General features: G+C 48.3%; 1 protein-coding gene across 1 annotated transcript in view; it reads left to right on the top strand.

The window, feature by feature from the left end:
* Positions 1–23,771, top strand: part of LOC133647712 (calcium-binding protein 2-like) — a 67,778-nt gene extending 44,007 nt beyond the window's left edge. The window contains exons 3-7 of the mRNA XM_062043397.1: positions 346–376; positions 18,170–18,304; positions 18,376–18,485; positions 22,220–22,367; positions 22,438–23,771. Coding sequence (XP_061899381.1) covers positions 346–376; positions 18,170–18,304; positions 18,376–18,485; positions 22,220–22,367; positions 22,438–22,463 — 450 coding nt within the window. The 3' untranslated portion in view covers positions 22,464–23,771. The remainder of the gene's footprint in view (positions 1–345; positions 377–18,169; positions 18,305–18,375; positions 18,486–22,219; positions 22,368–22,437) is intronic.
* Positions 23,772–25,728: the final 1,957 nt, after the last annotated feature.

The following is a 25,728-nucleotide window of genomic DNA, read 5'->3' as shown; positions in this document are numbered from 1 at the left end:
ATACTGCTGTATTATTATATGATGTATTATTATATGATGTATTATTATACTGCTGTATTATTATATGATGTATTATTATATGATGTATTATTATACTGCTGTATTATTATATGATGTATTATTATACTATTAGCAACTATACATATACTAATATATGTATTGTTGCTGTGTCTTGATGGCATCTCATACTTGCTGTCACTTGTTGCCAACTTGGCATCTTCCATTCATGTTGAAGTTATTTCCTTCATGTGTTCACAAGTGGAGAGTAGTGACGACGTACATGCTGACCTTTAACCTCCTTGCCTCCAACAACAAGCTGACCTTTAACCTCCTTGCCTCCAACAGGACAGACAGCTGAGACCGGAGGAGATGGACGGTAAGACCGAGGTGACTTTTGTCCCTCAACCTAACAACACCACCTTTCATGCTTCACCATGTGTTCCCACCACCTTTCATGCTTCACCATGTGTTCCCACCACCTTTCATGCTTCACCGTGTGTTCCCTCCACCTTTCATGCTTCAGTGTGTGTTCCCTCCACCTTTCATGCTTCAGTGTGTGTTCCCTCCACCTTTCATGCTTCAGTGTGTGTTCCCTCCACCTTTCATGCTTCAGTGTGTGTTCCCTCCACCTTTCATGCTTCACCGTGTGTTCCCTCCACCTTTCATGCTTCACCGTGTGTTCCCTCCACCTTTCATGCTTCAGTGTGTGTTCCCTCCACCTTTCATGCTTCACCATGTGTTCCCTCCACCTTTCATGCTTCACCATGTGTTCCCTCCACCTTTCATGCTTCACCATGTGTTCCCTCCACCTTTCATGCTTCACCGTGTGTTCCCTCCACCTTTCATGCTTCACCATGTGTTCCCTCCACCTTTCATGCTTCAGTGTGTGTTCCCTCCACCTTTCATGCTTCACCATGTGTTCCCTCCACCTTTCATGCTTCAGTGTGTGTTCCCTCCACCTTTCATGCTTCAGTGTGTGTTCCCTCCACCTTTCATTCTTCACCGTGTGTTCCCTCCACCTTTCATGCTTCACCGTGTGTTCCCTCCACCTTTCATGCTTCAGTGTGTGTTCCCTCCGCCTTTCATGCTTCAGTGTGTGTTCCCTCCACCTTTCATGCTTCACCGTGTGTTCCCTCCACCTTTCATGCTTCACCGTGTGTTCCCTCCACCTTTCATGCTTCAGTGTGTGTTCCCTACACCTTTCATGCTTCACCATGTGTTCCCTCCACCTTTCATGCTTCAGTGTGTGTTCCCTCCACCTTTCATGCTTCAGTGTGTGTTCCCTCCACCTTTCATGCTTCAGTGTGTGTTCCCTCCACCTTTCATGCTTCAGTGTGTGTTCCCTCCACCTTTCATGCTTCAGTGTGTGTTCCCTCCACCTTTCATGCTTCACCATGTGTTCCCTCCACCTTTCATGCTTCACCGTGTGTTCCCTCCACCTTTCATGCTTCAGTGTGTGTTCCCTCCACCTTTCATGCTTCACCATGTGTTCCCTCCACCTTTCATGCTTCACCATGTGTTCCCTCCACCTTTCATGCTTCAGTGTGTTCCCTCCACCTTTCATGCTTCAGTGTGTGTTCCCTCCACCTTTCATGCTTCAATGTGTGTTCCCTCCACCTTTCATGCTTCAGTGTGTGTTCCCTCCACCTTTCATGCTTCACCGTGTGTTCCCTCCACCTTTCATGCTTCAGTGTGTGTTCCCTCCACCTTTCATGCTTCACCGTGTGTTCCCTCCACCTTTCATGCTTCAGTGTGTGTTCCCTCCACCTTTCATGCTTCACCATGTATTCCCTCCACCTTTCATGCTTCAGTGTGTGTTCCCTCCACCTTTCATGCTTCACCGTGTGTTCCCTCCACCTTTCATGCTTCACCGTGTGTTCCCTCCACCTTTCATGCTTCAGTGTGTGTTCCCTACACCTTTCATGCTTCACCATGTGTTCCCTCCACCTTTCATGCTTCAGTGTGTGTTCCCTCCACCTTTCATGCTTCACCTTGTGTTCCCTCCACCTTTCATGCTTCACCGTGTGTTCCCTCCACCTTTCATGCTTCAGTGTGTGTTCCCTACACCTTTCATGCTTCACCATGTGTTCCCTCCACCTTTCATGCTTCAGTGTGTGTTCCCTCCACCTTTCATGCTTCAGTGTGTGTTCCCTCCACCTTTCATGCTTCAGTGTGTGTCCCCACATCCTTTCATGCTTCAGTGTGTTCCCTCCACCTTTCATGCTTCAGTGTGTGTCCCCTCCACCTTTCATGCTTCAGTGTGTGTCCCCTCCACCTTTCATGCTTCAGTGTGTGTTCCCTCCACCTTTCATGCTTCAGTGTGTGTTCCCACCACCTTTCATGCTTCAGTGTGTGTTCCCACCACCTTTCATGCTTCAGTGTGTGTTCCCTCCACCTTTCATGCTTCACCGTGTGTTCCCTCCACCTTTCATGCTTCAGTGTGTGTTCCCTCCACCTTTCATGCTTCAGTGTGTGTTCCCTCCACCTTTCATGCTTCAGTGTGTGTTCCCTCCACCTTTCATGCTTCAGTGTGTGTTCCCTCCACCTTTCATGCTTCAGTGTGTGTTCCCTCCACCTTTCATGCTTCAGTGTGTGTTCCCACCACCTTTCATGCTTCACCGTGTGTTCCCTCCACCTTTCATGCTTCAGTGTGTGTTCCCTCCACCTTTCATGCTTCAGTGTGTGTTCCCTCCACCTTTCATGCTTCACCATGTGTTCCCTCCACCTTTCATGCTTCAGTGTGTGTTCCCTCCACCTTTCATGCTTCAGTGTGTTCCCTCCACCTTTCATGCTTCAGTGTGTGTTCCCTCCACCTTTCATGCTTCAGTGTGTGTTCCCTCCACCTTTCATGCTTCAGTGTGTGTTCCCTCCACCTTTCATGCTTCAGTGTGTGTTCCCTCCACCTTTCATGCTTCACCGTGTGTTCCCTCCACCTTTCATGCTTCAGTGTGTGTTCCCTCCACCTTTCATGCTTCAGTGTGTGTTCCCTCCACCTTTCATGCTTCAGTGTGTGTTCCCTCCACCTTTCATGCTTCAGTGTGTGTTCCCTCCACCTTTCATGCTTCAGTGTGTGTTCCCTCCACCTTTCATGCTTCAGTGTGTGTTCCCACCACCTTTCATGCTTCACCGTGTGTTCCCTCCACCTTTCATGCTTCAGTGTGTGTTCCCTCCACCTTTCATGCTTCAGTGTGTGTTCCCTCCACCTTTCATGCTTCAGTGTGTTCCCTCCACCTTTCATGCTTCAGTGTGTGTTCCCTCCACCTTTCATGCTTCAGTGTGTGTTCCCTCCACCTTTCATGCTTCAGTGTGTGTTCCCTCCACCTTTCATGCTTCAGTGTGTGTTCCCTCCACCTTTCATGCTTCAGTGTGTGTTCCCTCCACCTTTCATGCTTCAGTGTGTGTTCCCTCCACCTTTCATGCTTCAGTGTGTTCCCTCCACCTTTCATGCTTCAGTGTGTGTTCCCTCAGAGCTGCGCGAGGCCCCTCCACCTTTCATGCTTCAGTGTGTGTTCCCTCAGAGCTGCGCGAGGCCCCTCCACCTTTCATGCTTCAGTGTGTTCCCTCCACCTTTCATGCTTCAGTGTGTGTCCCCTCCACCTTTCATGCTTCAGTGTGTGTTCCCTCCACCTTTCATGCTTCAGTGTGTGTTCCCTCCACCTTTCATGCTTCAGTGTGTGTTCCCTCTACCTTTCATGCTTCAGTGTGTGTTCCCTCCACCTTTCATGCTTCAGTGTGTTCCCTCCACCTTTCATGCTTCAGTGTGTGTTCCCTCCACCTTTCATGCTTCAGTGTGTGTTCCCTCCACCTTTCATGCTTCAGTGTGTGTTCCCTCCACCTTTCATGCTTCAGTGTGTGTTCCCTCCACCTTTCATGCTTCAGTGTGTGTCCCCTCCACCTTTCATGCTTCAGTGTGTGTTCCCTCCACCTTTCATGCTTCACCGTGTGTTCCCTCCACCTTTCATGCTTCAGTGTGTGTTCCCTCCACCTTTCATGCTTCAGTGTGTGTTCCCTCCACCTTTCATGCTTCAGTGTGTGTTCCCTCCACCTTTCATGCTTCAGTGTGTGTCCCCTCCACCTTTCATGCTTCAGTGCGTGTTCCCTCCACCTTTCATGCTTCAGTGTGTGTTCCCTCCACCTTTCATGCTTCAGTGTGTGTTCCCTCCACCTTTCATGCTTCAGTGTGTGTTCCCTCCACCTTTCATGCTTCAGTGTGTGTTCCCTCCACCTTTCATGCTTCAGTGTGTGTTCCCTCCACCTTTCATGCTTCAGTGTGTGTTCCCTCCACCTTTCATGCTTCAGTGTGTGTTCCCACCACCTTTCATGCTTCACCGTGTGTTCCCTCCACCTTTCATGCTTCAGTGTGTGTTCCCTCCACCTTTCATGCTTCAGTGTGTGTTCCCTCCACCTTTCATGCTTCAGTGTGTTCCCTCCACCTTTCATGCTTCAGTGTGTGTTCCCTCCACCTTTCATGCTTCAGTGTGTGTTCCCTCCACCTTTCATGCTTCAGTGTGTGTTCCCTCCACCTTTCATGCTTCAGTGTGTTCCCTCCACCTTTCATGCTTCAGTGTGTGTTCCCTCCACCTTTCATGCTTCAGTGTGTTCCCTCCACCTTTCATGCTTCAGTGTGTGTTCCCTCAGAGCTGCGCGAGGCCCCTCCACCTTTCATGCTTCAGTGTGTTCCCTCCACCTTTCATGCTTCAGTGTGTGTCCCCTCCACCTTTCATGCTTCAGTGTGTGTTCCCTCCACCTTTCATGCTTCAGTGTGTGTTCCCTCCACCTTTCATGCTTCAGTGTGTGTTCCCTCCACCTTTCATGCTTCAGTGTGTGTTCCCTCCACCTTTCATGCTTCAGTGTGTTCCCTCCACCTTTCATGCTTCAGTGTGTGTTCCCTCCACCTTTCATGCTTCAGTGTGTGTTCCCTCCACCTTTCATGCTTCAGTGTGTGTTCCCTCCACCTTTCATGCTTCAGTGTGTGTTCCCTCCACCTTTCATGCTTCAGTGTGTGTTCCCTCCACCTTTCATGCTTCAGTGTGTGTCCCCTCCACCTTTCATGCTTCAGTGTGTGTTCCCTCCACCTTTCATGCTTCACCGTGTGTTCCCTCCACCTTTCATGCTTCAGTGTGTGTTCCCTCCACCTTTCATGCTTCAGTGTGTGTTCCCTCCACCTTTCATGCTTCAGTGTGTGTTCCCTCCACCTTTCATGCTTCAGTGTGTGTCCCCTCCACCTTGCATGCTTCAGTGTGTGTTCCCTCCACCTTTCATGCTTCAGTGTGTGTTCCCTCCACCTTTCATGCTTCAGTGTGTGTTCCCTCCACCTTTCATGCTTCACCGTGTGTTCCCTCCACCTTTCATGCTTCAGTGTGTGTTCCCTCCACCTTTCATGCTTCAGTGTGTGTTCCCTCCACCTTTCATGCTTCAGTGTGTGTTCCCTCCACCTTTCAAGCTTCAGTGTGTGTTCCCTCCACCTTTCATGCTTCAGTGTGTGTTCCCACCACCTTTCATGCTTCACCGTGTGTTCCCTCCACCTTTCATGCTTCAGTGTGTGTTCCCTCCACCTTTCATGCTTCAGTGTGTGTTCCCTCCACCTTTCATGCTTCAGTGTGTTCCCTCCACCTTTCATGCTTCAGTGTGTGTTCCCTCCACCTTTCATGCTTCAGTGTGTGTTCCCTCCACCTTTCATGCTTCAGTGTGTGTTCCCTCCACCTTTCATGCTTCAGTGTGTTCCCTCCACCTTTCATGCTTCAGTGTGTGTTCCCTCCACCTTTCATGCTTCAGTGTGTTCCCTCCACCTTTCAGGCTTCAGTGTGTGTTCCCTCAGAGCTGCGCGAGGACCCTCCACCTTTCATGCTTCAGTGTGTTCCCTCCACCTTTCATGCATCAGTGTGTGTCCCCTCCACCTTTCATGCTTCAGTGTGTGTTCCCTCCACCTTTCATGCTTCAGTGTGTGTTCCCTCCACCTTTCATGCTTCAGTGTGTGTTCCCTCCACCTTTCATGCTTCAGTGTGTGTTCCCTCCACCTTTCATGCTTCAGTGTGTTCCCTCCACCTTTCATGCTTCAGTGTGTGTTCCCTCCACCTTTCATGCTTCAGTGTGTGTTCCCTCCACCTTTCATGCTTCAGTGTGTGTTCCCTCCACCTTTCATGCTTCAGTGTGTGTTCCCTCCACCTTTCATGCTTCAGTGTGTGTTCCCTCCACCTTTCATGCTTCAGTGTGTGTTCCCTCCACCTTTCATGCTTCAGTGTGTTCCCTCCACCTTTCATGCTTCAGTGTGTGTTCCCTCCACCTTTCATGCTTCAGTGTGTGTTCCCACCACCTTTCATGCTTCAGTGTGTGTTCCCTCCACCTTTCATGCTTCAGTGTGTTCCCTCCACCTTTCATGCTTCAGTGTGTGTTCCCTCCACCTTTCATGCTTCAGTGTGTGTTCCCTCCACCTTTCATGCTTCAGTGTGTGTTCCCTCCACCTTTCATGCTTCAGTGTGTGTTCCCTCCACCTTTCATGCTTCAGTGTGTGTTCCCTCCACCTTTCATGCTTCAGTGTGTGTCCCCTCCACCTTTCATGCTTCAGTGTGTGTTCCCTCCACCTTTCATGCTTCACCGTGTGTTCCCTCCACCTTTCATGCTTCAGTGTGTGTTCCCTCCACCTTTCATGCTTCAGTGTGTGTTCCCTCCACCTTTCATGCTTCAGTGTGTGTTCCCTCCACCTTTCATGCTTCAGTGTGTGTCCCCTCCACCTTTCATGCTTCAGTGTGTGTTCCCTCCACCTTTCATGCTTCAGTGTGTGTTCCCTCCACCTTTCATGCTTCAGTGTGTGTTCCCTCCACCTTTCATGCTTCAGTGTGTGTTCCCTCCACCTTTCATGCTTCAGTGTGTGTCCCCTCCACCTTTCATGCTTCAGTGTGTGTTCCCTCCACCTTTCATGCTTCAGTGTGTGTTCCCACCACCTTTCATGCTTCAGTGTGTGTTCCCACCACCTTTCATGCTTCAGTGTGTGTTCCCTCCACCTTTCATGCTTCACCGTGTGTTCCCTCCACCTTTCATGCTTCAGTGTGTGTTCCCTCCACCTTTCATGCTTCAGTGTGTGTTCCCTCCACCTTTCATGCTTCAGTGTGTGTTCCCTCCACCTTTCATGCTTCAGTGTGTGTTCCCTCCACCTTTCATGCTTCAGTGTGTGTTCCCTCCACCTTTCATGCTTCAGTGTGTGTTCCCACCACCTTTCATGCTTCACCGTGTGTTCCCTCCACCTTTCATGCTTCAGTGTGTGTTCCCTCCACCTTTCATGCTTCAGTGTGTGTTCCCTCCACCTTTCATGCTTCACCATGTGTTCCCTCCACCTTTCATGCTTCAGTGTGTGTTCCCTCCACCTTTCATGCTTCAGTGTGTTCCCTCCACCTTTCATGCTTCAGTGTGTGTTCCCTCCACCTTTCATGCTTCAGTGTGTGTTCCCTCCACCTTTCATGCTTCAGTGTGTGTTCCCTCCACCTTTCATGCTTCAGTGTGTGTTCCCTCCACCTTTCATGCTTCACCGTGTGTTCCCTCCACCTTTCATGCTTCAGTGTGTGTTCCCTCCACCTTTCATGCTTCAGTGTGTGTTCCCTCCAACTTTCATGCTTCAGTGTGTGTTCCCTCCACCTTTCATGCTTCAGTGTGTGTTCCCTCCACCTTTCATGCTTCAGTGTGTGTTCCCTCCACCTTTCATGCTTCAGTGTGTGTTCCCACCACCTTTCATGCTTCACCGTGTGTTCCCTCCACCTTTCATGCTTCAGTGTGTGTTCCCTCCACCTTTCATGCTTCAGTGTGTGTTCCCTCCACCTTTCATGCTTCAGTGTGTTCCCTCCACCTTTCATGCTTCAGTGTGTGTTCCCTCCACCTTTCATGCTTCAGTGTGTGTTCCCTCCACCTTTCATGCTTCAGTGTGTGTTCCCTCCACCTTTCATGCTTCAGTGTGTGTTCCCTCCACCTTTCATGCTTCAGTGTGTGTTCCCTCCACCTTTCATGCTTCAGTGTGTGTTCCCTCCACCTTTCATGCTTCAGTGTGTTCCCTCCACCTTTCATGCTTCAGTGTGTGTTCCCTCAGAGCTGCGCGAGGCCCCTCCACCTTTCATGCTTCAGTGTGTGTTCCCTCAGAGCTGCGCGAGGCCCCTCCACCTTTCATGCTTCAGTGTGTTCCCTCCACCTTTCATGCTTCAGTGTGTGTCCCCTCCACCTTTCATGCTTCAGTGTGTGTTCCCTCCACCTTTCATGCTTCAGTGTGTGTTCCCTCCACCTTTCATGCTTCAGTGTGTGTTCCCTCTACCTTTCATGCTTCAGTGTGTGTTCCCTCCACCTTTCATGCTTCAGTGTGTTCCCTCCACCTTTCATGCTTCAGTGTGTGTTCCCTCCACCTTTCATGCTTCAGTGTGTGTTCCCTCCACCTTTCATGCTTCAGTGTGTGTTCCCTCCACCTTTCATGCTTCAGTGTGTGTTCCCTCCACCTTTCATGCTTCAGTGTGTGTCCCCTCCACCTTTCATGCTTCAGTGTGTGTTCCCTCCACCTTTCATGCTTCACCGTGTGTTCCCTCCACCTTTCATGCTTCAGTGTGTGTTCCCTCCACCTTTCATGCTTCAGTGTGTGTTCCCTCCACCTTTCATGCTTCAGTGTGTGTTCCCTCCACCTTTCATGCTTCAGTGTGTGTCCCCTCCACCTTTCATGCTTCAGTGCGTGTTCCCTCCACCTTTCATGCTTCAGTGTGTGTTCCCTCCACCTTTCATGCTTCAGTGTGTGTTCCCTCCACCTTTCATGCTTCAGTGTGTGTTCCCTCCACCTTTCATGCTTCAGTGTGTGTTCCCTCCACCTTTCATGCTTCAGTGTGTGTTCCCTCCACCTTTCATGCTTCAGTGTGTGTTCCCTCAGAGCTGCGCGAGGCCCCTCCACCTTTCATGCTTCAGTGTGTTCCCTCCACCTTTCATGCTTCAGTGTGTGTCCCCTCCACCTTTCATGCTTCAGTGTGTGTTCCCTCCACCTTTCATGCTTCAGTGTGTGTTCCCTCCACCTTTCATGCTTCAGTGTGTGTTCCCTCTACCTTTCATGCTTCAGTGTGTGTTCCCTCCACCTTTCATGCTTCAGTGTGTTCCCTCCACCTTTCATGCTTCAGTGTGTGTTCCCTCCACCTTTCATGCTTCAGTGTGTGTTCCCTCCACCTTTCATGCTTCAGTGTGTGTTCCCTCCACCTTTCATGCTTCAGTGTGTGTTCCCTCCACCTTTCATGCTTCAGTGTGTGTCCCCTCCACCTTTCATGCTTCAGTGTGTGTTCCCTCCACCTTTCATGCTTCACCGTGTGTTCCCTCCACCTTTCATGCTTCAGTGTGTGTTCCCTCCACCTTTCATGCTTCAGTGTGTGTTCCCTCCACCTTTCATGCTTCAGTGTGTGTTCCCTCCACCTTTCATGCTTCAGTGTGTGTCCCCTCCACCTTTCATGCTTCAGTGCGTGTTCCCTCCACCTTTCATGCTTCAGTGTGTGTTCCCTCCACCTTTCATGCTTCAGTGTGTGTTCCCTCCACCTTTCATGCTTCAGTGTGTGTTCCCTCCACCTTTCATGCTTCAGTGTGTGTTCCCTCCACCTTTCATGCTTCAGTGTGTGTTCCCTCCACCTTTCATGCTTCAGTGTGTGTTCCCTCCACCTTTCATGCTTCAGTGTGTGTTCCCACCACCTTTCATGCTTCACCGTGTGTTCCCTCCACCTTTCATGCTTCAGTGTGTGTTCCCTCCACCTTTCATGCTTCAGTGTGTGTTCCCTCCACCTTTCATGCTTCAGTGTGTGTTCCCTCCACCTTTCATTTTCAGTGTGTGTTCCCTCAGCGTCATTCAGTGTGTTCCCTCCACCTTTCATGCTTTCAGTGTGTTCCCTCCACCTTTCATAGCTGCAGCGTGTTCCCTCCACCTTTCATGCTTCAGTGTGTTCCCCACGTTCATGCTTCTGTGTTTTCCCTCAAGCGCGCGAGGCCCATCCTCGTGTTCCCTCGTGTGTTCCCTCCACCTTTCATGCTTCAGTGTGTTCCCTCCACCTTTCATGCTTCAGTGTGTGTTCCCTCAGAGCTGCGCGAGGCCCCTCCACCTTTCATGCTTCAGTGTGTTCCCTCCACCTTTCATGCTTCAGTGTGTGTCCCCTCCACCTTTCATGCTTCAGTGTGTGTTCCCTCCACCTTTCATGCTTCAGTGTGTGTTCCCTCCACCTTTCATGCTTCAGTGTGTGTTCCCTCCACCTTTCATGCTTCAGTGTGTGTTCCCTCCACCTTTCATGCTTCAGTGTGTTCCCTCCACCTTTCATGCTTCAGTGTGTGTTCCCTCCACCTTTCATGCTTCAGTGTGTGTTCCCTCCACCTTTCATGCTTCAGTGTGTGTTCCCTCCACCTTTCATGCTTCAGTGTGTGTTCCCTCCACCTTTCATGCTTCAGTGTGTGTTCCCTCCACCTTTCATGCTTCAGTGTGTGTTCCCTCCACCTTTCATGCTTCAGTGTGTGTTCCCTCCACCTTTCATGCTTCAGTGTGTGTCCCCTCCACCTTTCATGCTTGAGTGTGTGTTCCCTCCACCTTTCATGCTTCACCGTGTGTTCCCTCCACCTTTCATGCTTCAGTGTGTGTTCCCTCCACCTTTCATGCTTCAGTGTGTGTTCCCTCCACCTTTCATGCTTCAGTGTGTGTTCCCTCCACCTTTCATGCTTCAGTGTGTGTCCCCTCCACCTTTCATGCTTCAGTGTGTGTTCCCTCCACCTTTCATGCTTCAGTGTGTGTTCCCTCCACCTTTCATGCTTCAGTGTGTGTTCCCTCCACCTTTCATGCTTCAGTGTGTGTTCCCTCCACCTTTCATGCTTCAGTGTGTGTTCCCTCCACCTTTCATGCTTCAGTGTGTGTTCCCTCCACCTTTCATGCTTCAGTGTGTGTTCCCTCCACCTTTCATGCTTCAGTGTGTGTTCCCTCCACCTTTCATGCTTCAGTGTGTGTTCCCACCACCTTTCATGCTTCACCGTGTGTTCCCTCCACCTTTCATGCTTCAGTGTGTGTTCCCTCCACCTTTCATGCTTCAGTGTGTGTTCCCTCCACCTTTCATGCTTCAGTGTGTTCCCTCCACCTTTCATGCTTCAGTGTGTGTTCCCTCCACCTTTCATGCTTCAGTGTGTGTTCCCTCCACCTTTCATGCTTCAGTGTGTGTTCCCTCCACCTTTCATGCTTCAGTGTGTTCCCTCCACCTTTCATGCTTCAGTGTGTGTTCCCTCCACCTTTCATGCTTCAGTGTGTTCCCTCCACCTTTCATGCTTCAGTGTGTGTTCCCTCAGAGCTGCGCGAGGCCCCTCCACCTTTCATGCTTCAGTGTGTTCCCTCCACCTTTCATGCTTCAGTGTGTGTCCCCTCCACCTTTCATGCTTCAGTGTGTGTTCCCTCCACCTTTCATGCTTCAGTGTGTGTTCCCTCCACCTTTCATGCTTCAGTGTGTGTTCCCTCCACCTTTCATGCTTCAGTGTGTGTTCCCTCCACCTTTCATGCTTCAGTGTGTTCCCTCCACCTTTCATGCTTCAGTGTGTGTTCCCTCCACCTTTCATGCTTCAGTGTGTGTTCCCTCCACCTTTCATGCTTCAGTGTGTGTTCCCTCCACCTTTCATGCTTCAGTGTGTGTTCCCTCCACCTTTCATGCTTCAGTGTGTGTTCCCTCCACCTTTCATGCTTCACCGTGTGTTCCCTCCACCTTTCATGCTTCAGTGTGTGTTCCCTCCACCTTTCATGCTTCAGTGTGTGTTCCCTCCACCTTTCATGCTTCAGTGTGTGTTCCCTCCACCTTTCATGCTTCAGTGTGTGTCCCCTCCACCTTTCATGCTTCAGTGTGTGTTCCCTCCACCTTTCATGCTTCAGTGTGTGTTCCCTCCACCTTTCATGCTTCAGTGTGTGTTCCCTCCACCTTTCATGCTTCACCGTGTGTTCCCTCCACCTTTCATGCTTCAGTGTGTGTTCCCTCCACCTTTCATGCTTCAGTGTGTGTCCCCTCCACCTTGCATGCTTCAGTGTGTGTTCCCTCCACCTTTCATGCTTGAGTGTGTGTTCCCTCCACCTTTCATGCTTCACCGTGTGTTCCCTCCACCTTTCATGCTTCAGTGTGTGTTCCCTCCACCTTTCATGCTTCAGTGTGTGTTCCCACCACCTTTCATGCTTCACCGTGTGTTCCCTCCACCTTTCATGCTTCAGTGTGTGTTCCCTCCACCTTTCATGCTTCAGTGTGTGTTCCCTCCACCTTTCATGCTTCAGTGTGTTCCCTCCACCTTTCATGCTTCAGTGTGTGTTCCCTCCACCTTTCATGCTTCAGTGTGTGTTCCCTCCACCTTTCATGCTTCAGTGTGTGTTCCCTCCACCTTTCATGCTTCAGTGTGTTCCCTCCACCTTTCATGCTTCAGTGTGTGTTCCCTCCACCTTTCATGCTTCAGTGTGTTCCCTCCACCTTTCATGCTTCAGTGTGTGTTCCCTCAGAGCTGCGCGAGGCCCCTCCACCTTTCATGCTTCAGTGTGTTCCCTCCACCTTTCATGCATCAGTGTGTGTCCCCTCCACCTTTCATGCTTCAGTGTGTGTTCCCTCCACCTTTCATGCTTCAGTGTGTGTTCCCTCCACCTTTCATGCTTCAGTGTGTGTTCCTTCCACCTTTCATGCTTCAGTGTGTGTTCCCTCCACCTTTCATGCTTCAGTGTGTGTTCCCTCCACCTTTCATGCTTCAGTGTGTGTTCCCTCCACCTTTCATGCTTCAGTGTGTGTTCCCTCCACCTTTCATGCTTCAGTGTGTTCCCTCCACCTTTCATGCTTCAGTGTGTGTTCCCTCCACCTTTCATGCTTCAGTGTGTGTTCCCTCCACCTTTCATGCTTCAGTGTGTGTTCCCTCCACCTTTCATGCTTCAGTGTGTGTTCCCTCCACCTTTCATGCTTCAGTGTGTGTTCCCTCCACCTTTCATGCTTCAGTGTGTGTTCCCTCCACCTTTCATGCTTCAGTGTGTTCCCTCCACCTTTCATGCTTCAGTGTGTGTTCCCTCCACCTTTCATGCTTCAGTGTGTGTTCCCTCCACCTTTCATGCTTCAGTGTGTGTTCCCTCCACCTTTCATGCTTCAGTGTGTTCCCTCCACCTTTCATGCTTCAGTGTGTGTTCCCTCCACCTTTCATGCTTCAGTGTGTTCCCTCCACCTTTCATGCTTCAGTGTGTGTTCCCTCAGAGCTGCGCGAGGCCCCTCCACCTTTCATGCTTCAGTGTGTTCCCTCCACCTTTCATGCTTCAGTGTGTGTTCCCTCCACCTTTCATGCTTCAGTGTGTGTTCCCTCCACCTTTCATGCTTCAGTGTGTGTTCCCTCCACCTTTCATGCTTCACCGTGTGTTCCCTCCACCTTTCATGCTTCAGTGTGTGTTCCCTCCACCTTTCATGCTTCAGTGTGTGTTCCCTCCACCTTTCATGCTTCAGTGTGTGTTCCCTCCACCTTTCATGCTTCAGTGTGTGTTCCCTCCACCTTTCATGCTTCAGTGTGTGTTCCCTCCACCTTTCATGCTTCAGTGTGTTCCCTCCACCTTTCATGCTTCAGTGTGTGTTCCCTCAGAGCTGCGCGAGGCCCCTCCACCTTTCATGCTTCAGTGTGTTCCCTCCACCTTTCATGCTTCAGTGTGTGTCCCCTCCACCTTTCATGCTTCAGTGTGTGTTCCCTCCACCTTTCATGCTTCAGTGTGTGTTCCCTCCACCTTTCATGCTTCAGTGTGTGTTCCCTCCACCTTTCATGCTTCAGTGTGTGTTCCCTCCACCTTTCATGCTTCAGTGTGTTCCCTCCACCTTTCATGCTTCAGTGTGTGTTCCCTCCACCTTTCATGCTTCAGTGTGTGTTCCCTCCACCTTTCATGCTTCAGTGTGTGTTCCCTCCACCTTTCATGCTTCAGTGTGTGTTCCCTCCACCTTTCATGCTTCAGTGTGTGTTCCCTCCACCTTTCATGCTTCAGTGTGTGTCCCCTCCACCTTTCATGCTTCAGTGTGTGTTCCCTCCACCTTTCATGCTTCACCGTGTGTTCCCTCCACCTTTCATGCTTCAGTGTGTGTTCCCTCCACCTTTCATGCTTCAGTGTGTGTTCCCTCCACCTTTCATGCTTCAGTGTGTGTCCCCTCCACCTTTCATGCTTCAGTGTGTGTTCCCTCCACCTTTCATGCTTCAGTGTGTGTTCCCTCCACCTTTCATGCTTCAGTGTGTGTTCCCTCCACCTTTCATGCTTCACCGTGTGTTCCCTCCACCTTTCATGCTTCAGTGTGTGTTCCCTCCACCTTTCATGCTTCAGTGTGTGTCCCCTCCACCTTGCATGCTTCAGTGTGTGTTCCCTCCACCTTTCATGCTTCAGTGTGTGTTCCCTCCACCTTTCATGCTTCAGTGTGTGTTCCCTCCACCTTTCATGCTTCACCGTGTGTTCCCTCCACCTTTCATGCTTCAGTGTGTGTTCCCTCCACCTTTCATGCTTCAGTGTGTGTTCCCTCCACCTTTCATGCTTCAGTGTGTGTTCCCTCCACCTTTCATGCTTCAGTGTGTGTTCCCTCCACCTTTCATGCTTCAGTGTGTGTTCCCACCACCTTTCATGCTTCACCGTGTGTTCCCTCCACCTTTCATGCTTCAGTGTGTGTTCCCTCCACCTTTCATGCTTCAGTGTGTGTTCCCTCCACCTTTCATGCTTCAGTGTGTTCCCTCCACCTTTCATGCTTCAGTGTGTGTTCCCTCCACCTTTCATGCTTCAGTGTGTGTTCCCTCCACCTTTCATGCTTCAGTGTGTGTTCCCTCCACCTTTCATGCTTCAGTGTGTTCCCTCCACCTTTCATGCTTCAGTGTGTGTTCCCTCCACCTTTCATGCTTCAGTGTGTTCCCTCCACCTTTCATGCTTCAGTGTGTGTTCCCTCAGAGCTGCGCGAGGCCCTCCACCTTTCATGCTTCAGTGTGTTCCCTCCACCTTTCATGCATCAGTGTGTGTCCCCTCCACCTTTCATGCTTCAGTGTGTGTTCCCTCCACCTTTCATGCTTCAGTGTGTGTTCCCTCCACCTTTCATGCTTCAGTGTGTGTTCCCTCCACCTTTCATGCTTCAGTGTGTTCCCTCCACCTTTCATGCTTCAGTGTGTGTTCCCTCCACCTTTCATGCTTCAGTGTGTGTTCCCTCCACCTTTCATGCTTCAGTGTGTGTTCCCTCCACCTTTCATGCTTCAGTGTGTGTTCCCTCCACCTTTCATGCTTCAGTGTGTGTTCCCTCCACCTTTCATGCTTCAGTGTGTGTCCCCTCCACCTTTCATGCTTCAGTGTGTGTTCCCTCCACCTTTCATGCTTCACCGTGTGTTCCCTCCACCTTTCATGCTTCAGTGTGTGTTCCCTCCACCTTTCATGCTTCAGTGTGTGTTCCCTCCACCTTTCATGCTTCAGTGTGTGTTCCCTCCACCTTTCATGCTTCAGTGTGTGTCCCCTCCACCTTTCATGCTTCAGTGTGTGTTCCCTCCACCTTTCATGCTTCAGTGTGTGTTCCCTCCACCTTTCATGCTTCAGTGTGTGTTCCCTCCACCTTTCATGCTTCAGTGTGTGTTCCCTCCACCTTTCATGCTTCAGTGTGTGTTCCCTCCACCTTTCATGCTTCAGTGTGTGTTCCCTCCACCTTTCATGCTTCAGTGTGTGTTCCCTCCACCTTTCATGCTTCAGTGTGTGTTCCCTCCACCTTTCATGCTTCAGTGTGTGTTCCCACCACCTTTCATGCTTCACCGTGTGTTCCCTCCACCTTTCATGCTTCAGTGTGTGTTCCCTCCACCTTTCATGCTTCAGTGTGTGTTCCCTCCACCTTTCATGCTTCAGTGTGTTCCCTCCACCTTTCATGCTTCAGTGTGTGTTCCCTCCACCTTTCATGCTTCAGTGTGTGTTCCCTCCACCTTTCATGTTTCAGTGTGTGTTCCCTCCACCTTTCATGCTTCAGTGTGTTCCCTCCACCTTTCATGCTTCAGTGTGTGTTCCCTCCACCTTTCATGCTTCAGTGTGTTCCCTCCACCTTTCATGCTTCAGTGTGTGTTCCCTCAGAGCTGCGCGAGGCCCCTCCACCTTTCATGCTTCAGTGTGTTCCCTCCACCTTTCATGCTTCAGTGTGTGTCCCCTCCACCTTTCATGCTTCAGTGTGTGTTCCCTCCACCTTTCATGCTTCAGTGTGTGTTCCCTCCACCTTTCATGCTTCAGTGTGTGTTCCCTCCACCTTTCATGCTTCAGTGTGTTCCCTCCACCTTTCATGCTTCAGTGTGTGTTCCCTCCACCTTTCATGCTTCAGTGTGTGTTCCCTCCACCTTTCATGCTTCAGTGTGTGTTCCCTCCACCTTTCATGCTTCAGTGTGTGTTCCCTCCACCTTCCATGCTTCAGTGTGTGTTCCCTCCACCTTTCATGCTTCAGTGTGTGTCCCCTCCACCTTTCATGCTTCAGTGTGTGTTCCCTCCACCTTTCATGCTTCACCGTGTGTTCCCTCCACCTTTCATGCTTCAGTGTGTGTTCCCTCCACCTTTCATGCTTCAGTGTGTGTTCCCTCCACCTTTCATGCTTCAGTGTGTGTTCCCTCCACCTTTCATGCTTCAGTGTGTGTTCCCTCCACCTTTCATGCTTCAGTGTGTGTTCCCTCCACCTTTCATGCTTCAGTGTGTGTTCCCTCCACCTTTCATGCTTCACCGTGTGTTCCCTCCACCTTTCATGCTTCAGTGTGTGTTCCCTCCACCTTTCATGCTTCAGTGTGTGTTCCCTCCACCTTTCATGCTTCAGTGTGTGTTCCCTCCACCTTTCATGCTTCAGTGTGTTCCCTCCACCTTTCATGCTTCAGTGTGTGTTCCCTCCACCTTTCATGCTTCAGTGTGTGTTCCCACCACCTTTCATGCTTCACCGTGTGTTCCCTCCACCTTTCATGCTTCAGTGTGTGTTCCCTCCACCTTTCATGCTTCAGTGTGTTCCCTCCACCTTTCATGCTTCAGTGTGTGTTCCCTCCACCTTTCATGCTTCAGTGTGTTCCCTCCACCTTTCATGCTTCAGTGTGTGTTCCCTCAGAGCTGCGCGAGGCCCCTCCACCTTTCATGCTTCAGTGTGTGTTCCCTCAGAGCTGCGCGAGGCCCCTCCACCTTTCATGCTTCAGTGTGTGTTCCCTCCACCTTTCATGCTTCAGTGTGTGTTCCCTCAGAGCTGCGCGAGGCCCCTCCACCTTTCATGCTTCAGTGTGTGTTCCCTCCACCTTTCATGCTTCAGTGTGTGTTCCCTCCACCTTTCATGCTTCAGTGTGTTCCCTCCACCTTTCATGCTTCAGTGTGTGTCCCCTCCACCTTTCATGATTCAGTGTGTGTTCCCTCCACCTTTCATGCTTCAGTGTGTGTTCCCTCCACCTTTCATGCTTCAGTGTGTGTTCCCTCCACCTTTCATGCTTCAGTGTGTGTTCCCTCCACCTTTCATGCTTCAGTGTGTTCCCTCCACCTTTCATGCTTCAGTGTGTGTTCCCTCCACCTTTCATGCTTCAGTGTGTGTTCCCACCACCTTTCATGCTTCACCGTGTGTTCCCTCCACCTTTCATGCTTCAGTGTGTGTTCCCTCCACCTTTCATGCTTCAGTGTGTTCCCTCCACCTTTCATGCTTCAGTGTGTGTTCCCTCCACCTTTCATGCTTCAGTGTGTTCCCTCCACCTTTCATGCTTCAGTGTGTGTTCCCTCAGAGCTGCGCGAGGCCCCTCCACCTTTCATGCTTCAGTGTGTGTTCCCTCAGAGCTGCGCGAGGCCCCTCCACCTTTCATGCTTCAGTGTGTGTTCCCTCCACCTTTCATGCTTCAGTGTGTGTTCCCTCAGAGCTGCGCGAGGCCCCTCCACCTTTCATGCTTCAGTGTGTGTTCCCTCCACCTTTCATGCTTCAGTGTGTGTTCCCTCCACCTTTCATGCTTCAGTGTGTTCCCTCCACCTTTCATGCTTCAGTGTGTGTCCCCTCCACCTTTCATGCTTCAGTGTGTGTTCCCTCCACCTTTCATGCTTCAGTGTGTGTTCCCTCCACCTTTCATGCTTCAGTGTGTGTCCCCTCCACCTTTCATGCTTCAGTGTGTTCCCTCCACCTTTCATGCTTCAGTGTGTTCCCTCCACCTTTCATGCTTCAGTGTGTTCCCTCAGAGCTGCGCGAGGCCTTTGTGGAGTTTGACAAGAAGAAGAATGGCTCCATCAGCCACAAAGACCTGGGGGAGTGCATGAGGACTATGGGCTACATGCCCACCGAGATGGAGCTCATAGAACTCAGTCAGCAGATCTGTGAGTGCAGCAACAAATGATCGCTCGCCAAGTCCGAGGTCACAGACGTGGACTTGGTGTTTGTCACGCAGGTGGAGGCAAAGTGGACTTTGAAGATTTTGTGGAGCTGATGGGCCCCAAAATGCTGGCGGAGACGGCAGACATGATTGGAGTGAAAGAACTGCGAGATGCCTTCAAAGAGGTCAGGACTGAATATCTTGGATTAGTCAGACAAATATATTATACAGTAGAGAAATGTTTCATTCCTGGGAGGATCTCACGCGAGAGGAAGAGGGGGTTCATCCTTTCGCAATGCAGTCTGCTGAAAATAATGGAAAGCGCCACTCTACAAAGCAACTGTGGCCACAAAACACATTTTAAGATACTCAACACTCAACCGCATTCTAGCGGCTCGTGCAGTTTGTCACGTTTCATGTGTCAGATAAAGTGCAATAAGTGGGGTCGTTAGAATCCTCTTCCTTGTGTCCAGCTTCTCCAGCTGACCTCACAATTCTAATCAATCACAATTCATGAACATTCCATTCAACACAATTCTCTAACTATTATTTGGCATCTAAATGATAATAAAACCTTTTCAAAACAGGTGAAATGTTACAAAAGCTTCTTTACAAACATCTTGTACTCATTTTTAAAATGTTATTTACAAAAGCAGTGAAGTTGTCACGTTGTGTTATTTGTGCATAAAAACTGAATACAATCATTTGCAAATCCTTTTCCTCTTTGGTCCGGAGGACACCACGTCCACAGTTTCTAAAAACAATTTGAAATGTGGACTCGTCAGACCACAGAACACTTTTCCACTTTGTATCAGTCCATCTTAGATGAGCTCAGGCCCAGCCAAGCCGACGGCGTTTCTGGGTGTTGTTGATAAATGGCTTTGGCTTTGCATAGGAGAGTTTTAACTTGCACTTACAGATGTAGCGACCAACTGTAGTTACTGACAGTGGCTTTCTGAAGTGTTCCTGAGCCCATGTGGTGATATCCTTTACACACTGATGTTGATGCAGTACAGCCTGAGGGATGGAAGGTCACGGGCTTAGCTGCTTACCTGCAGTGATTTCTCCACATTCTCTGAACCCTTTGATGATATTACAGAGCGTAGATGGTGAAATCCCTCAATTCCTTGCAATAGCTAGTTGGGAAATGTTGTTCTTAAACTGTTCAACAATTTGCTCAGGCATTTGTTGACAAAGTGGTGACCCTCGCCCCATCCTTGTTTGTGAATGACTGAGCATTTCATGGAATCTACTTTTATAGCCAATCATGGCACCCACCTGTTCCCAATTAGCCTGCACACCTGTGGGATGTTCCAAATAAGTGTTTGATGAGCATTCCTCAACTTCCTCACTCTTTTTTGCCACTTGTGCCAGCTTTTTTGAAACATGTTGCAGGCATCAAATTCCAAACGAGCTAATATTTGCAAAAAAGAAGAAAGTTTGTCAGTGTGAACATGAAATATCTTGTCTTTGCAGTCTATTCAATAGAATATAAGTTGAAAAGGATTTGTTGTATTGTCTTGTTATTTACCTTTTACACAACGTGACAACTTCACTGCTTCTGGCTTTTGTAGAATGGAAATAAGTAAAATTAGCCAATTTTGATGTGAATTGATCTTTTTAAAGGCCTACTGAAATGAATTTTTTTTATTTAAACGGGGATAGCAGATCTATTCTATGTGTCATACTTGATCATTTCGCGATATTGCCATATTTTTGCTGAAAGGATTTAGTATAGAACAACGACGATAAAGATTGCAACTTTTGGTATCTGATAAAAAAAAGGCTTGCACCTACCGGAAGTAGCGTGACGTAGTCAGTTGAACATATACGCAAAGTTCCCTATTGTTTACAATGATGGCCGCATGAAGTGAGAGAGATTCGGACCGAGAAAGCGACAATTTCCCCATTAATTTGAGCGAGGATGAAAGATTTGTGGATGAGTAAAGTGCAAGTGAAGGACTAGTGGGGAGTTGAAGCTATTCAGATAGGGAAGATGCTGTGAGAGCCGGGGGTGACCTGATATTCAGCTGGGAATGACTACAACAGTAAATAAACACAAGACATATATATACTCTATTAGCCACAACACAACCAGGCTTATATTTAATATGCCACAAATTAATCCTGCATAAAAACACCTGCGTGTTTGTTATGCCAGCTCCTAGCTCCTCTGCTAGCTCCTAGCTCCATAGAACACGCCAATACAATTCAAACACCTGATCAACACACACAATCACTCAGCCCAAAAGACAGTTTACCTAACCCAAGGTTCATAAAGCTTATATATTTTTAAAAAGTTACGTACGTGACGCGCACATACGGTCAAGTTATCGAATGTTTAGCAGCCAAGGCTGCATACTCACGGTACCTGATATTCAGCTGGGAATGACTACAACAGTAAATAAACACAAGACATATATATACTCTATTAGCCACAACACAACCAGGCTTATATTTAATATGCCACAAATTAATCCTGCATAATAACACCTGCGTGTTTGTTATGCTAGCTCCTAGCTCCTCTGCTAGCTCCTAGCTCCATAGAACACGCCAATACAATTCAAACACCTGATCAACACACACAATCACTCAGCCCAAAAGACCGTTCACCTAACCCAAGGTTCATAAAGCTTATATATTTTTAAAAAGTTACGTACGTGACGCGCACATACGGTCAAGTTATCGAATGTTTAGCAGCCAAGGCTGCATACTCACGGTACCTGATATTCAGCTGGGAATGACTACAACAGTAAATAAACACAAGACATATATATACTCTATTAGCCACAACACAACCAGGCTTATATTTAATATGCCACAAATTAATCCTGCATAATAACACCTGCGTGTTTGTTATGCTAGCTCCTAGCTCCTCTGCTAGCTCCTAGCTCCATAGAACACGCCAATACAATTCAAACACCTGATCAACACACACAATCACTCAGCCCAAAAGACCGTTCACCTAACCCAAGGTTCATAAAGCTTATATATTTTTAAAAAGTTACGTACGTGACGCGCACTTACGGTACGGTACGTGTTATGCTAGCTCCTAGCTCCTCTGCTAGCTCCTAGCTCCATAGAACACGCCAATACAATTCAAACACATGATCAACACACACAATCACTCAGCCCAAAAGACCGTTCACCTAACCCAAGGTTCATAAAGCTTATATATTTTAAAAAAGTTACGTACATACGCAAAAAAAAGCCAAAGCTGCATACTCACAGTAGCACGTCTGCGTCTTTGTCATCCAAATCAAAGTAATCCTGGTAAGAGTCTGTGTTGTCCCAGTTCTCTACAGGCGTCTGTGTATCCAAATCAAAAGTCCTCCTGGTTAGAGTCTCTGTTATCCGAGTTCTTCCATCTTGACTGCATCTTTCGGGAATGTAAACAAAGAAGCGCCGGCTGTGTACTGTTGTGGCTGACTACGTTCGAAAAATACGTCCATTTCGCACCGACAACTTTCTTCTTTGCTTGCTTGGCTTCCTTCTCCATAATGCAATGAACATGATTGAAACAGATTCACGAACACAGATGTCCAGAATACTGTGGAATTATGAAATGAAAACAGAGCTTTTTCGTATCGACTTCAATGTGGAAGGCATACCCGTGTTCGCCGGGCTACGTCACGCGCATACGTCATCCTCAGAGGCGTTTCGAACCGGAAGTTTAGCGGCAAATTTAAAATGTCACTTTATAAGTTAACCCGGCCGTATTGGCATGTGTTATAATGTTAAGATTTCATCATTGATATATAAACTATCAGACTGCGTGGTCGCTAGTAGTGGCTTTCAGTAGGCCTTTAAACTCCCACAAGAGCTTCTATTTAAAGTAGAAAAAGAAGAACTCCTTCAAAAACTGCATTGTTTTAATTGTCCTGTTTCTGGAGTAAAAGATGCAATAACGTGCTCCTAGTTTGACTCCAATGGCGACGGTCAGATCAGTTTGACGGAGCTCCGTGAGGCCATGAAGAAGCTGATGGGGGAACAGCTGACCAACAGGGAGATCAACGAGATCCTCCGAGACGCAGACCTGAACGGAGACGGTCTGGTGGACTTTGAAGGTGAGCACACGTCCTCGTCTTTCTCAAGTCGCCACCTTTTCTCCTTCTTCTCCCCGCTCTTCTTCTGCAGAGTTTGTGAGGATGATGTCACGCTGATGTGCACCACAATGGACCTTTTTCTGAGTTTGTGAGGATGATGTCACGCTGATGTGCACCACAATGGACCTTTTTCTGAGTTTGTGAGGATGATGTCACGCTGATGTGCACCACCATGGACCTTTTGCTGAGTTTGTGAGGATGATGTCACGCTGATGTGCACCATCATGGACCTTTTTCTGAGTTTGTGAGGATGATGTCACGCTGATGTGCACCACCATGGACCTTTTGCTGAGTTTGTGAGGATGATGTCACACTGATGTGCACCACCATGGACCTTTTGCTGAGTTTGTGAGGATGATGTCACGCTGATGTGCACCACCATGGACCTTTTGCTGAGTTTGTGAGGATGATGTCACACTGATGTGCACCATCATGGACCTTTTGCTGAGTTTGTGAGGATGATGTCACGCTGATGTGCACCACAATGGACCTTTTTCTGAGTTTGTGAGGATGATGTCACGCTGATGTGCACCACAATGGACCTTTTTCTGAGTTTGTGAGGATGATGTCACGCTGATGTGCACCACCATGAACCTTCTGCAGAGTTTGTGAGGATGATGTCACGCTGATGTGCACCACCATGGACCTTTTGCTGAGTTTGTGAGGATGATGTCACGCTGATGTGCACCATCATGGACCTTTTGCTGAGTTTCTGAGGATGATGTCACGCTGATGTGCACCACCATGGACCTTTTGCTGAGTTTGTGAGGATGATGTCACACTGATGTGCACCATCATGGACCTTTTGCTGAGTTTGTGAGGATGATGTCACGCTGATGTGCACCACAATGGACCTTTTTCTGAGTTTGTGAGGATGATGTCACGCTGATGTGCACCACAATGGACCTTTTTCTGAGTTTGTGAGGATGATGTCACGCTGATGTGCACCACCATGGACCTTCTGCAGAGTTTGTGAGGATGATGTCACGCTGATGTGCACCACCATGGACCTTTTGCTGAGTTTGTGAGGATGATGTCACGCTGATGTGCACCACCATGGACCTTTTGCTGAGTTTGTGAGGATGATGTCACGCTGATGTGCACCACCATGGACCTTTTGCTGGGACTCTTTCTTTCACTGTAGTTATATTTTTGTAGAAAATATTTCAAAATGCATTAAAAAAGTGAGTTGTGGTGTCATCAAGAGTATCACAGCAGAGGTGTCATCAAGAGTATCACAGCAGAGGTGTCATCAACAGTATCACAGCAGAGGTGTCATCAACAGTATCACAGCAGAGGTGTCATCAACAGTATCACAGCAGAGGTGTCATCAACAGTATCACAGCAGAGGTGTCATCAACAGTATCACAGTAGAGGTGTCATCAACAGTATCACAGCAGAGGTGTCATCAACAGTATCACAGCAGAGGTGTCATCAACAGTATCACAGCAGAGGTGTCATCAACAGTATCACAGCAGAGGTGTCATCAACAGTATCACAGCAGAGGTGTCATCAACAGTATCACAGCAGAGGTGTCATCAACAGTATCACAGCAGAGGTGTCATCAACAGTATCACAGTAGAGGTGTCATCAACAGTATCACAGCAGAGGTGTCATCAACAGTATCACAGCAGAGGTGTCATCAACAGTATCACAGTAGAGGTGTCATCAACAGTATCACAGCAGAGGTGTCATCAACAGTATCACAGCAGAGGTGTCATCAACAGTATCACAGCAGAGGTGTCATCAACAGTATCACAGCACACTGTAGTCCATCACCCTCTCTCATTAATATTCATGTTCATTCCCAAATGCAAGATTTATTACAATTGTAAAGTCATTCATACTTTTTAAAAATCCATTATAATTTTAATTTTTTTTTTTTACTTTAAGAATGGATTTTTAAAATATATATTTGAAGACCATATGAGTTATACTTGTATCGCACTTTGACACCTTCAACCTACTCAAAGCACTTTCACACTATTTACACACACACACACACACACATTCACACACACATTCACACACACACATTCACACACACATTCACACACACACATTCACACACACATTCACACACACACATTCACACACACACATTCACACACACACATTCACACACACATTCACACACACATTCACACACACATTCACACACACACATTCACACACACACATTCACACACACATTCACACACACACATTCACACACATTCACACACACATTCACACACACACATTCACACACACATTCACACACACATTCACACACACATTCACACACACATTCACACACACATTCACACACACACATTCACACACACATTCACACACACACATTCACACACACACATTCACACACACACATTCACACACACACATTCACACACACATTCACACACACATTCACACACACATTCACACACACACATTGACACACACATTCACACACACAATCACACACACACATTCACACACACACATTCACACACACATTCACACACACATTCACACACACATTCACACACACATTCACACACACATTCACACACACAATCACACACACATTCACACACACATTCACACACACAATCACACACACATTCACACACACATTCACACACACATTCACACACACATTCACACACACAATCACACACACACATTCACACACACACATTCACACACACATTCACACACACAATCACACACACACATTCACACACACATTCACACACACACATTCACACACACATTCACACACACACATTCACACACACACATTCACACACACATTCACACACACACATTCACACACACATTCACACACACACATTGACACACACATTCACACACACAATCACACACACACATTCACACACACACATTCACACACACACATTCACACACTGATGGAGGGAGCTGCCATGCAAGGCGCTAACCAGCAGCCATCAGGAGCAAGGGTGAAGTGTCTTGCTCAAGTACACAGGTAGAAGGTGGGGTTTGACGGCCACTCTACCAAATTGGCCACGCCGTCCCCATACATCCATGCTTACTTGCTGTTATGGAAAGATTTTATTATTTTCTATTCTGGTTTGAATCGAGAATCAAGTCTGAATCACAATCAAATTGATACATTTTTGAGCGCCGTGTGTAATGTTGTACATTTTATATATCTATATTTTATATATATCTATATTTTCAATGGAATATACCATTTTGGTGTTGTTTACTTGAGTCATATTGCAGTCTACACGTATCTCTTATGTGTGACTGCCATCATATTGCAGTCTACACGTATCTCTTATGTGTGACTGCC

The sequence above is a fragment of the Entelurus aequoreus genome, linkage group LG04 (assembly GCF_033978785.1).
Source record: "Entelurus aequoreus isolate RoL-2023_Sb linkage group LG04, RoL_Eaeq_v1.1, whole genome shotgun sequence".
Classification (NCBI taxonomy): Eukaryota; Metazoa; Chordata; class Actinopteri; order Syngnathiformes; family Syngnathidae; genus Entelurus; species Entelurus aequoreus.
This window is presented reverse-complemented; position numbering and strand designations above follow the sequence as displayed.